Here is a 12,667-nt window from a genome sequence, read left to right as displayed (position 1 = left end):
AATAAATTGCAACCTCTAAAAAATTTTTAAATTAAAAATAGTTAAAGCCAGATTTTTATGTCATCTTTTACTCACTTGGTTTGATAAAAATTATTTAATTGGACATTGAACCTTAAAAGTTCAACATTTATCTATTTTTTAATGCACTGTACTTGTGTGTATATGAAAATAAATAGGTGAGGGAGATTGAGATACAAACTTTCAATTACAAAATACATGAGTCAAAGGTAAGAAATGTACAGTGTAAGGAATATAGTCAATAATTATGTAACAATAATATCTTTGTATGGTGACAGACAGCAACTAGACTTATCATGGTGATCATTTTGAAATATATAGAAATAGCAGGTCACTACTTTGTATACCAGGACCTACTGGGGTATTGCAAGTGAATTATACTTCAAAATCAAAGAAACAAACAAAACTCATAGAAAAAGAGATCAGATTTGTAGCTACCATAAATGGGAGTGGAGAAGTGGAATTGGATGAAAGTAGCCTAAAGTTATAAACTTCCAGTCATAAATGAATACTAAGGATATAAATTTCAACATGATAAATATTCTTAATGCTGCTGTACATCATATATATGAAAGTTGTTAAAAGAATAAATCCTAAGAGTTCTTATCACAAGAAAATTTTTTTTCTAATTCTTTACTGTTGTATCTACATGAGATGACAGATGTTCACTAAACTTATCATGGTAATTATTTCACGATGTATGTAAGTAAAATCATCACAAAATGAATGCTGAGCCAAGGTAGAGAAGCAATTTGAAGGGAAAAGCAAAATAATATGGAAACCAACTAGACATAATGGGCAAAGGTGGGGGAAGGTCAAAGATGACCACTCTTGAAACTCAAGGTCACACAGAGGATGGTAATAAGATTCTCTAAAATGAACAGGGGAAGTCTACACATTTGGGAGAGATAAAGATGACCTCCATCTTGGACATATTTAACATGGAGCAAGAGAGTACATCCAAGTGGATTTGTCCCCTTGAACTTGAGCTCAATTGGGTGTTAATTCAGGCATCTTTAATCATCATTGTTTTAGATGATCAAAAGGGATAAAGGAGAAGAGAGTGAAATAAGACCATAAGCGAATGACTTAATTTGGGGGGTGGGTGTGGAAGAAAGAAAACAGCAGGTCAGAGAGAAAGAAGAACTCTGGGAAGGGATAACAGAGGGTAGATTTAGGTGGAGGGACAGATGTTCCTATGAGCCCTCTTAAGCGATGGGGAGAAACAAAGGGAGAGAGAGAATCGGAGGGGGCTGCTTCTGCTGTTCTGATCCCAGTGTGTACACAGGATCCCGAGCTTCTGCCACTTCCCAGTATCTAACACGGTTGAGCAGCAAAGCTGATATTTTAAAGAGAAAAGACAAAACATGGTATGAAAATACATGAAATAATGTCCTAACGACTTTAGCCAAAATCCATGAGAGAAACAACAGTTTCATAGTACCCATGGCCTAGTACATGCACAGGCTCCAGTGAGCCTTGTTTTTTTTCCTTCCCTTTTAAACAACTCCAACTATTTTCTTCCTGAACTCTTTCTTTGTCTGTGGTGCAAAGCAGTCCAAAATCCCTCCTAGACTTTGACCCAGGGTGGAGCGAACATGTGCTGTGTCCTAAATTTATAGTTAATTCATTACAACTGTGAGCAGTGTGTACAGTACAGCCTTCCGAACCTTCGACTGTGACCTCACCTGGTTAAACTCTCACTGTGTTTCTGGCTCAGACCTGGGGCAAAAGCAGGCAAAACAGAACATAATCCTTCCTGCTTCCTCTCCTTTTGCCTGTGTATCCACAAGGTTTGGTGAACTGTAGTAACCTTTTATATTAATTTATAACTAAATTAGACACACGTTCCTCCTTAACTCAATATTGAGTGGTAAAGAAACGGGAACAGAAAGGGCACATTAACTGAAGCAAAATATGTGATTTTTATATTCATCAGGTCAGAAGAATGAAATAAAAACAATCACAAAATATTTGGACCATGGTATTCATTTGGCACCAGAAAAAAAGTATGATTATATATATAGTCACTTCCTATAAAAAGTTTACTTTCAATATGTACCATATGTTAATTAAGCCATACAAATCAGCATGTCTATAACCCTAGACCCTGGAATTAACTAGCCTGAACCTATCTTAGGGAAGAATATAACAAAATTTCAAAGCACTTAGTTGAATACTTCTGACAACATATACATGTCTTATTTGTGAAGAGTCAAAGAGAGAAAGATTAGTAATATTTCTACCCAATATTTCATATTATATATACAAAATTACACAAATTATATAAAAGTTATATTTCTGATGTCTTAGATACAGATTTTAGTCATTTTTATCTTACATTAATAGTTTATAGATTATTTAATTCCTTAATTTCAATAATCTTTTACCTGTAAATGTCAAAATAATAGTAAAGCCAACTAAAATATTTTTCAATAACCACTTTTGATTGAGGCAATATTACTTCGCTCATTTAGAAGCACCTGCAACAGTGTTGTGAGTTTCAAAGTACAAATTTGATTTGTTTTTAGGTAACCCTGAGGTACAAATTCCATGAGTTTGTACATTTAAAATCTTTTTAATCTAACGTCTTCTACTCCTCTAATAATGGTGTAAACTGAAAAGGAACAATTTCTCCTCCAAAACCAAACAAAATAAAAACTGGTTGATTAAAAAAAAAGGTTCATTGCCAGAAATGATTGATAACCCATGTCAAGTTTCAACAAATTATTAAACAAATGCTCAGATTAATATTATTCCAAAGGGAGAACTAGTGGCAGACCCCACTAAAACTAACAGGGTATTCCTATCCTCATTGAGCAGGGCTTTTTAGCTGAGATACTTATATTTTTAAAATATGCAACAGATATGTATATAGTGCCCTAATCTGTGCCAAGTGAGTGTTGCCCTGTGTCCCTGGGATAATTGACAGGGCCTCTTTCCTCTGGGTCTCAGAGCCTCTGATTCTGAGTCAGAGGTTTTATGGCCAAGCTGCCACAGCAGATTTCTATTTTAACTAAAAGTTCACTCATGAGTACTGTGCTGTGTTTAGTCACTCAGTCATGTCTGACTCTTTGCAACCCCCCAGACTGCAGCTTGCCAGGCTCCTCTGTCCATGGGGATTCTCCAGGCAAGAATACTGGAGTAAGTTGCCATGCCCTCCTCCAGGGCATCTTCCCAATCCAGGAATCGAACCCAGGTCTCCCTTATTGCAGGCAGATATTTTACCATCTGAGCCACCAGGGAAGCCCCCTGTCACCAAAGGTCACCTTTTAAATTGCGAGTCCTTAAGACATTAGCTGGTGAGGTCCTCAGAGGTGACCTGGGAACCATAAAACTCACTGTGAATCTTGAGCTGTTTTCTTATCTGCTTCTCTTCCATATCTGCCCTTTTCTGTGGAGCTATAAGGACTAGACCTAGAGTTATAAAAGCCATCTCTCTCTCTCTCTCTCTCTCTCTAGGTCTCACACACTCATTTTTTTTTTTCTTTTTGATTTCTGGTGGTAGAGGAATAGGTTATCTATTATCTATCAACCACTATTGCATGGTTCAATTTAAGCAGCTCTTTCTTGGACTTGGTATAACCAATAATTCACTTAATTTAATCCTCAGTAAAATATGTATTCTATTTTATGTTTCTTTCATGGTATTAATCATAATTCCACTCTTGTAATAGTCTTGTTTTCAATGTTTTCCAGGCAAGAGTACTGGAGTGGGTTGCCATTTCCGATCCCCTGGAGAAGAAAATGGCAACCCACTCCAGTATTCTTGTCTGGAAACTTTCATGGATGGAGGAGCCTGGTAGGCTACAGTCCATGGGGTCGCAAAGAGTCAGACACAACTTCACTTTCACTTTCACTTTCATGGTATTAATCATAATTCCACTCTTGTAATCGTCTTGTTTTTCAATGTTTTGTATAAACACATATGTTGATCTTTTTTTGAGAATTCTATGAAATTTAAATGCACACTTCTGTAAGTATAGAAAAATTTGAGCTTTTGAAACATATTTCACCCTGTTTTGAAAAGAGGTCTGACTATATTCAATACCCTATGATAAACCATAATGAAAAAGAATGTGTATATATATATGTATATATATACATATATATAACTGAATCACTTTGCTGTACAGCAAAAATTAATGCAACATTGTAAATCAACTATACTACCATAAAATACATTTTTTTAAAAAAGGGGTCTAATGATATTTCATCGTCTGTAAGAATCTGGAAGGTTGCATAATTCTTGTTACTTCAACAAGTTTTGTTTGCTTGATCTTGGTTTTAGTGTTCTATTGGAAGTGGAACAAAATTATGGAAGTATAAGCACCAAGTTGTATCACTATCTCAAACTTCTCGTTAAAGTTCTAAATATATTAACATCTCAAGTGTAAGCATTAACACTTCTAATAACTTTTAATACTTGAATTGCACAGCTTCTTCCCCTTCTTTTCAGTTGTCTGTCATGTACACCCAGACTTATATTCAGTACTCCTAAGCAGATCAAAAGTCTGGCTTCTGTCACTGCAAATCCTTCCAGTGGCATCTAAGCAATGAAAGTAACTTTGCAGGGCATACTGGTTTTCATACTAAGCTTCCCAGGTGGTTCTATTAGTAAAGAATCTCCCTGCCAATGCAGGATACATAAAAGATGTTGATTTGATCTCTGGGTCAAGAAGATCCCCTGGAGGTGGAAATGGCAACCCACTCCAGTATTCTTGCTGTAAAATCTCATGGACAGAGGAGCCTGGTGGGCTACTGTCCATAGGGTCCCAAAGAGTCGGACACAACTGTAGTGACTTAGTACATCACTAGTTTTCAAATTGATTAATTTAAGTTGGTTTGTGATTTCAAATTGTTATTAGGTACTAATAACGAAAGACATGGAAACCACTCCAGTATTCTTGTCTGGGAAATCCCATGGAGAGAGGAGCCTGGTGAGCTACAGTGCATGTAATCACAAAGAGCTGGATATGACTGACGTAAATTATCATGCAAGCACACAGAGTTTTCAAAAATCTGAAAGAATCATGGAAGTTTGGAGTTAGAGAAGAAAAAAGAGCAGGGAGGACAGGGGATGTTGAAATGGGAGCAATTTCAAGTAGATGGCCCTTCACGTAAAGGAGAAAAACTTAAATACTGGAAGAGAAAAATGACACGTCCAATGTCAGAAAAAAATGGTCCAAAGGTGAGCCCTATATCAGAGATTTTATTTTTGCTGATACAAAGAAATGAGGAGTACATAAAATAGAAATAAATTAATCTAATGTAAAAACTGACAGCTTAGTTACCTGGCATACTTATTCTTGGTGATTCAAAGTCATAATTAATGAATTTGGTGACAACTGGACATACAATGTTCTGCTTTTACAGTTGAAACTTTTCAGTTTTTGAATTTTGCTAACAGTGGACCAGATCAGAAAGGGAGGGAGAATTGGGGTTCAATCAAATTTAAAAGGAATGAAACCAAGCTAGGTAACTGAACTATGAGCTCATTAATAAACAAATGGCAAATGGTTATTGTGTGCTAGCCACTCAGCTAGGCAAAAGCCAGACATGGTCCTGTCCCCAGTTTGACACATAATTTTAGAGAACACAAGAAATTTGTTACAGATGGCAGCTGTAGGACAATAAGGTTTAATGGGACAGCCATTTTCAAAGCTCTGAATACATCTTCTCTCACTTTTGTACTCGGGACCATGTCAGAGTTAGTTGCATTTATTGGATGTATAACCATAAGGTATGGTGAAATAATAGCATATAAATACTTACACTGTCACCAGTATATTTCAAGTGACAATTACATTGGAGCCTTGCTAGACTTTGATCCCTGGGCTCCATACTCTTGTGTGCTTAGTTGTTCGGTTGTGTCTGACTCTTTGTGACCCCATGGACTACAGCCTACCAGGGTCCTCTGTCCATGGGGATTCTCCAAGCAAGAATACTGGAGTGTTTTGCCTCTTCCAGGGGATCTTCCCAACCCAGGTCTCTAGCATTGCAGGCAGATTCTTTACCAACGGAGCCACCAGGAAAGCCCATGCTAGGTGACACCTAAATCTATGACTTGTCCTGATGTCTATCATTAGTTCCTCAGTAAAACTTAGAGGATAAACATGATTTACAATGGACTTCACATCCTATTATATAATGTTATAGCAAAATCTAATGATTTAATGTTTAATACATGATAGCTAGTTTCTAGTAATGCCTAGATATTGTATAACTATTTGCCCTTACCTTTATTTTCATAAATATATATATATATATTTTATGAACTTTTATTGCTATAATTCAATTCAGATATGTTCAGGAAAAAATAAGCATCATCTCAAAAAGAAATGGGATGCCCCAGTAAGGAAAGAGTTAACAGGTTATCTGCAGGGATCTTATCTCTATCGCATGATAGAATCACCACAAAACTAGGTCAGGTACTGTGTTTTATGATATCTGGTTTGAACAGTTTTTTTTTTTTAATGGGAGTTAACAATCTCATCTCTTTTAGCATATAAACTCTCTAAAATCAAAGCTCCTTAAGAGCTGTGAGCCTTTAATGTGCATTAATTATAATCATCACTAAGTTTGCTTTCTTTTTTTGGTGTATTCAAAAACTCATTTGCAATCCTGTTATTGTTTCTTATTTAATCACTGCCATTTACTCATTCATTAAATAAATATTTTTGAGTGCCTACTATATATGACCCAAACATCACTCTAGGTACTTAGGATTCAATAGTGTATAAAACAGAAGAAAAATTATTGTCTTCAGGGAACTTCTATTTTTATTAGGATGACATATGAATAACTGTAATTTTAAAGCAAAATATATAGCATGCTAATGAGAAAAACAATTAATGACAAAATAAAGCACAAAGGAAAAACCAGGAGTTCTTGGTTTTGTCAGAAAAGTAGGGACTGCAACTTTAAACCAGCTGGCCAAAGAAGCTAACATGAACAAATGGCACTGAGCTAGATATCTAAAAGACATGAGGGAGAAAGCCATATGGAAATGGCTTTCTAGAAGAGGAAATAGCCAGAGCAAAGGCCCTGGGGTACGTATTCCAGGATGTGAAAAGGACAGGATGTGAACAAGGGGGAAGTAAAGTCAGAAATGAACAGGGCAAAAGGGAAAAGACCCTGATTCTATATATAACAGTGTAGGACTGTCCTACACTGGTTATGTATCATGAGAGCAATTCTGTTAAAAATGACTTATGTATGTAAAATAATAACTGAAATTTAAGTTACTAAGAAAATGAATGGATTATCTGCCAGGAAGCTGGAAGCCTGCTTATGAGAGAGAACAGAACTAGGAACTAGAGGATCTCAGACATGGGAATGAATTGGGAGAGGCGTTCAGGGAGAGAAAAAGTTTAAAGAGAAGGCATCGGTGAACAGAAGTTCAACGCGGGATTCTTCAGGTGAAGACAGAGATGAAGAACTGCTGCTGCTGCTAAGTCGCGTCAGTCGTGTCCAACTCTGCGACCCCATAGACGGCAGCCCACCAGGCTCCTCTGTCCATGGGACTTTCCAGGCAAGAAGACTGGAGTGGGCTGCCATTTCCTTCTCCAGTGCATGCATGCATGCTAAGTCGCTTCAGTCGCGTCTGACTCTGTGCGACCCCATGGACAGCAGCCCACCCGGCTCCTCTGTCCAGGGGATTCTCCAGGCAAGAAGACTGGAGTGGGTTGCCATTTCCTTCTCCGAGATGCAGAACTAGGCATCCAAAATCTAACAGTCCGAGTAAAAATAATCTACAGTCCCCACAGGCACAGTGGGGAAAACATGAATAATCCCCCTGAAGTAGGTTTAGTAGCTGGCGCTCTCTTACAAATTGTCTAAGTTCAAAGGCGGGGGTAGGGGGTAGGGGGCCACCAGAGCAGAGGAAAACATAATAAGGAGGTACATACACAGCAAAAACCACCCCAGAACAGAGAGGGATCACTTAGATTCCATGAACTAGGGTCTGTATATTTTATCGGAGTAAATGTTAGTAACGTGAATTAAATATTTACATAGTTTTAAATTTTGAAAACCATTTCATGTCTGATAGAATCTGACTAAAGCTCTTCAGTTGTTAGATGAGGCAAATACGAACTAAGGATTCATCAGTGAGGTTAAAGGTCTTTCTGCTGAGACCAGGCCCATGCAGACGTGGTCCTAACCTTGAGCCTCGCCTCTCCGCTAAGGAAGCCGCAGCCCTTCCAAGTGCCTGGGTGGAGCCTGAAGGAGAGGAGCCGCAGGAAAGGGTGGGAGGTTCGCGGACTGGAGCAGGAAGTGCAGCCACCCTGCTAAGCAGCTGAAACAGGGAAACCAGGGGCTCTGGAAGTGGATCCAGGCAGGCATGGACAAAGAATGAGGGCCAGAGTCTCCCAGATCCGGGTTCTTGCAGACGGTAAAGAAGCTGGAGGAGGCCATCTAAACTCCTGCCTTGGCAGAGTTTGCTACAGGGAAGCAGAGTCGGGACAAGGGGAAAGGACAAAGGATCACGCCCGCGGTGGAATGGCCAGACAGAGTTCCCTTACTCTTTAGATTTATCCGATCCGTGCGCCGAGTTGATACGATGCACCTCTTTCTTCTTCGCTTGTTTGGTGGACATGGCAGAGGTAGCCCCAGGCAGGAGCTGAGCTCTGAGCGAGGAGCGGCCTCTGCTGCCCTGGCTACGCGTCTGCCGTTGCTAGGAGACGGCCAGTGCGCGTCCTGAGGCCGCGGTGCAGGTGCTGGTCAGGTTTTAGCTGGGGCGGCCCTAGCGAAGGCAGCTCTGAAGTTGCAAAGGGACTGCGAGCGCCTAAGAGCTCAGGGCTTCCCAGCGGAGTGGAAATCTAGGGGTTGGGTGTCCGGAGGAAGCCGGCTCGGGCGTGGATTTGACCATAGGATTGATAGGTTCTGATAAACTGGAGTTTTTCTATCAGGCTGACTCTGCCAGACTTTGCTCTTCGGAAGCATATACCCTGATGAACTCTTCTGGATTTGAAGACATATACTATAAAAGTCTTCCAGGTGGCGCTAGTGATAAAGAACCGTGCTAGTGATAAAGAACCGCGCTAGTGATAAAGAACCGGTCTGTCAATGCAGGAGACCTGAGAGACCAGGGTTCCATCCCTGATTTGGGAAGATCCCCTGGAGGAGGAAACAGTAACCCACTTCAGTATTCTTGTCTGGGAAATCCCACAGGCAGAGGAGTATAGCAGGCTACAGTCCATGGGGTGCCCAAGAGTGGGACACAACTGAAGTGACTTAGCACACACTGCAAATCCCCTTTCCCCAGGTCTTTTCTCCTTTGAACAAGTTCTTCTACTAATAATTAAGGAGACATTATGAACACAGTGAATTTGTCAATGGCTCAATCAAGGTTTCAATAATGAATACAGTGGCTGCAGGGGAATCTCTGCAGGGAAGGCAAGATTATGATCTTAGTTGCTTAAGGTTTGATGAAGATGTCCGTGATTAAATAAGTTGGGGGTCTTGTGAGAGTTGGACTATAAATAAAGCTGAGCGCAGAAGAATCGATGCTTTAACTGTGGTGTTGGAGAAGACTCTTGAGAGTCCCTTGGACTACAAGGAGATCCAACCAGTCCATCCTAAAGGAAATCAGTCTGGGTGTTCATTGGAAGGACTGATGTTGAAGCTGAAACTCCAATACTTTGGACACCTGATGCAAAGAGCTGACTCATTGGAAAAGACCCGGATGCGGGAAAAGACCCTCATGCTGGGAAAGATTGAGAGCAGGAGGAGAAGGGGACAACAGAGGATGAGATTGGTTGGATGGCATCACTGACTCAATGGACATAGGTTTGGGTGGACTCCAGGAGTTGGTGATGGACAGGGAGGCCTGGCGTGCTGTGGTTCATGGGGTCGCAAAGAGTCAGACACGACTGAGTGACTGGACTGAACTGGACTGGGTTTTTCACATGAAAGAATAAATCCAGGTCATGGAATGGAGTGGCCTTTGATAATTTACTTGAGAAGATGCTGGAGCCAGAAGACCCAAATTGAAGCAAACCAAGATCAATTAAGTCTCTGGCTTAATGGTCATTCAGTCCTGCTGATATCTGTAGTTACCTTGCCTTGGGCAAGTTCCTCCTTTTAAGCCTCCAGTTTACTTACTTGTACTTACTTGAGTTTCCCTCATAGCTCAGTTGATAAAGAATCTGCCTGCAATGCAGGAGACCTGTGTTTGATCCCTGGGTCAGGAAGATCCCCTGGAGGAGGAAATGGCAACCCAGTCCAGTAGTCTTGCCTAGAGAATCCAATAGAGAGAGGAGCCTGGGAGGCTATAGTCAATGGGGTCGCAAGAGTCCAAGAGTCGGACATGACTTAGCGGCTAAACCACTGCCATATTTTCAGGCACTGATTTACTTACTTGTAAACACTAGATGCTAATACCTAACACAAGTCTCTCATGAGGATACATGAGATGTATTTAAAATGCTTAGCACACAATGAAAACACAGAAAATAGGGGCTCCTGCTTCAAAATGCCTTCAAAGACCAGGCAGATAACGTGAATGAATGAAGCTGAGAAATGCTTAGACTGGGAACACTTTTAAGGGCATTAAAATAAAACCAAATATTACTCTGGCCTAATATAATCTCAGTTTAGAGAGATTTAACCATCCACAGGCCTCAGTTTTAGAGCCCCTCATATTAGATGTCCTCTTCCATTAACCTAGAGATAATTGTGTGTGTGTGTGTGTGTGTGTGTGTGTGTGTGTGTTTAGTCCCTCAGTCATGTCCAGCTGTTTGTGAACCCATAGACTGTAGCCTGCCAGGCTCCTCAGTCCATGGGGATTCTCCAGGCAAGAATACTGGAGTGAGTTGCCATGCACTCCTTGGGGGATCTTCCAGACTCACAGACTGAACCCAGGTCTCCCACATTGCAGGAGGATTCTTTACTGTCTAAGCCATCTGCAGTTCTGTTCAGTTCAGTTGCTCAGTCCTGTCCAACTCTTTGTGACCCTATGAACCACAACATGCCAGGCCTCCCTGTCCATCACTAACTCCTGGAGTTCACCCAAACTCATGTTCATTGAGTCAGTGATGCCATCCAACCATCTCATCCTCTGTCATCCCCTTCTCCTCCTGCCCCGAATCCCTCCCAGCATCAGAGTCTTTTCCAATGAGTCAACTCTTCACATGAGGTGGCCAAAGTATTGGAGTTTCAGCTTTAGCATCAGTTCTTCCAATGAACACCCAGGACTGATCTCTTTTAGAATCGACTGGTTGGATCTCCTTGCAGTCCAAGGGACTCTCAAGAGTCTTCTCCAACACCACAGTTCAAAAGCATCAATTCTTTGGTGCTCAGCTTTCTTCACAGTAAAACTCTCATGTCCATACATGACTCCTGGAAAAACCATAGCCTTGACTAGACGGACCTTGACGAACTCCTTGTCCGATTTGGAACCAGTCTGTTGTTCCATGTCCAGTTCTAACTGTTGCTTCCTGACCTGCATCTAGGTTTCTCAAGAGGCAGGTCAGGTGGTCTGGTATTCCCATCTCTTTCAGAATGTTCCACAGCTTATTGTGATCCACACTGTCAAAGGCTTTGGCATAGTCAATAAAGCAGAAATAGGTGTTTTTCTGGAACTCTCTTGCTTTTTCGAAGATCCAGCGGATGTTGGCAATTTGATCTCTGGTTCCTCTGCCTTTTCTAAAACCACCTTTAACATCTGGAAGTTCATGGTTCACATATTGCTGAAGCCTGGCTTGGAGGATTTTGAGCATTACTTTACTAGCATGTGCTGCTGCTGCTGCTGCTGTTAAGTTGCTTCAGTTGTGTCTGACTCTGTGCGACCCCATAGACAGCAGCCCACCAGGCTCCCCCGTCCCTGGGATTCTCAGGCAAGAATACTGGAGTGAGTTGCCATTTCCTTCTCTGATGCATGAAAGTGAAAAGTGAAAGTGACACGCTCAGTCGTGTCTGACTCTTAGCGACTTCATGGACTGCAGCCCACCAGGCTCTTCCATCCATGGGATTTTCCTCTAGCATGTGAGATGAGTGCAATTGTGCGGTAGTTTGAGCATTCTTTGGCATTGCCTTTCTTTGGGATTTGAATGAAAACTGACCTTTTCCAGTCCTGTGGCCACTGCTGAGTTTTCCAAATGTGCTGGCATATTGAGCGCAGCACTTTCACCGCATCATCTTTCAGGATTTGAAACAGCTCAACTGGAATTCCATCACCTCCACTAGCAGTGGAGCCAGCGCGTATCCGTGGCAGCCAGCGCGTATCCGTGGCAGCCAGCGCGTGTCCCTCACAGAAGCATGGCTGAGAAGAGCTTCCCCTCACCCAAGTCCAGGGTTGGCAGCCGAGAGGAGCTACCCCATGTCCGAGGTCAGGGCCAGCGGCCGAGAGGAACAACCCCATGTCCAAGGTCAGGGGCGGCCAAGAGGAGCTACCCCACGCCTGAGGTCAGGGCCGGCAGCCAAGAGGAGCTACCCCACGCCTGAGGTTAGGGCTGGCGGCCGAGAGGAATAACCGCACGTCCGAGGTCAGGGGCAGCCGAGAGGAGCTACCCCATGTCCGAGGCCAGGGGTGGCAGCCAGGAGGAGCTACCCCACGTCTAAGGAGCGGTGGCTGTGCAGGCGCAGGAGAGCTGAGAGGAGCTCCTCCACGTTCAAGGTCAGGAGGGGCGGCCATGAGGAGATACCC

The 12,667-nt window shown here is 41.9% G+C and overlaps 1 protein-coding gene across 3 annotated transcripts in view; it reads right to left on the bottom strand.

Annotated features, from left to right (window-relative positions):
- ADGB (androglobin) overlaps positions 1-8,648 on the bottom strand; it is a 185,801-nt gene extending 177,153 nt beyond the window's left edge. For all 3 annotated transcript variants that reach the window (XM_040238642.1, XM_040238644.1, XM_040238643.1), the window contains exon 1: positions 8,544-8,648. In XM_040238642.1, coding sequence (XP_040094576.1) covers positions 8,544-8,617 — 74 coding nt within the window. In that variant the 5' untranslated portion in view covers positions 8,618-8,648. The remainder of the gene's footprint in view (positions 1-8,543) is intronic.
- Between the last annotated feature and the right edge of the window lie 4,019 nt (positions 8,649-12,667).

The sequence above is a fragment of the Oryx dammah genome, unplaced genomic scaffold, assembly GCF_014754425.2.
Source record: "Oryx dammah isolate SB20612 unplaced genomic scaffold, SCBI_Odam_1.1 HiC_scaffold_4, whole genome shotgun sequence".
Taxonomy (NCBI): Eukaryota; Metazoa; Chordata; class Mammalia; order Artiodactyla; family Bovidae; genus Oryx; species Oryx dammah.
Note: the sequence above shows the minus strand (reverse complement) of the source record. Positions and strands in the feature narration are given on the sequence as shown.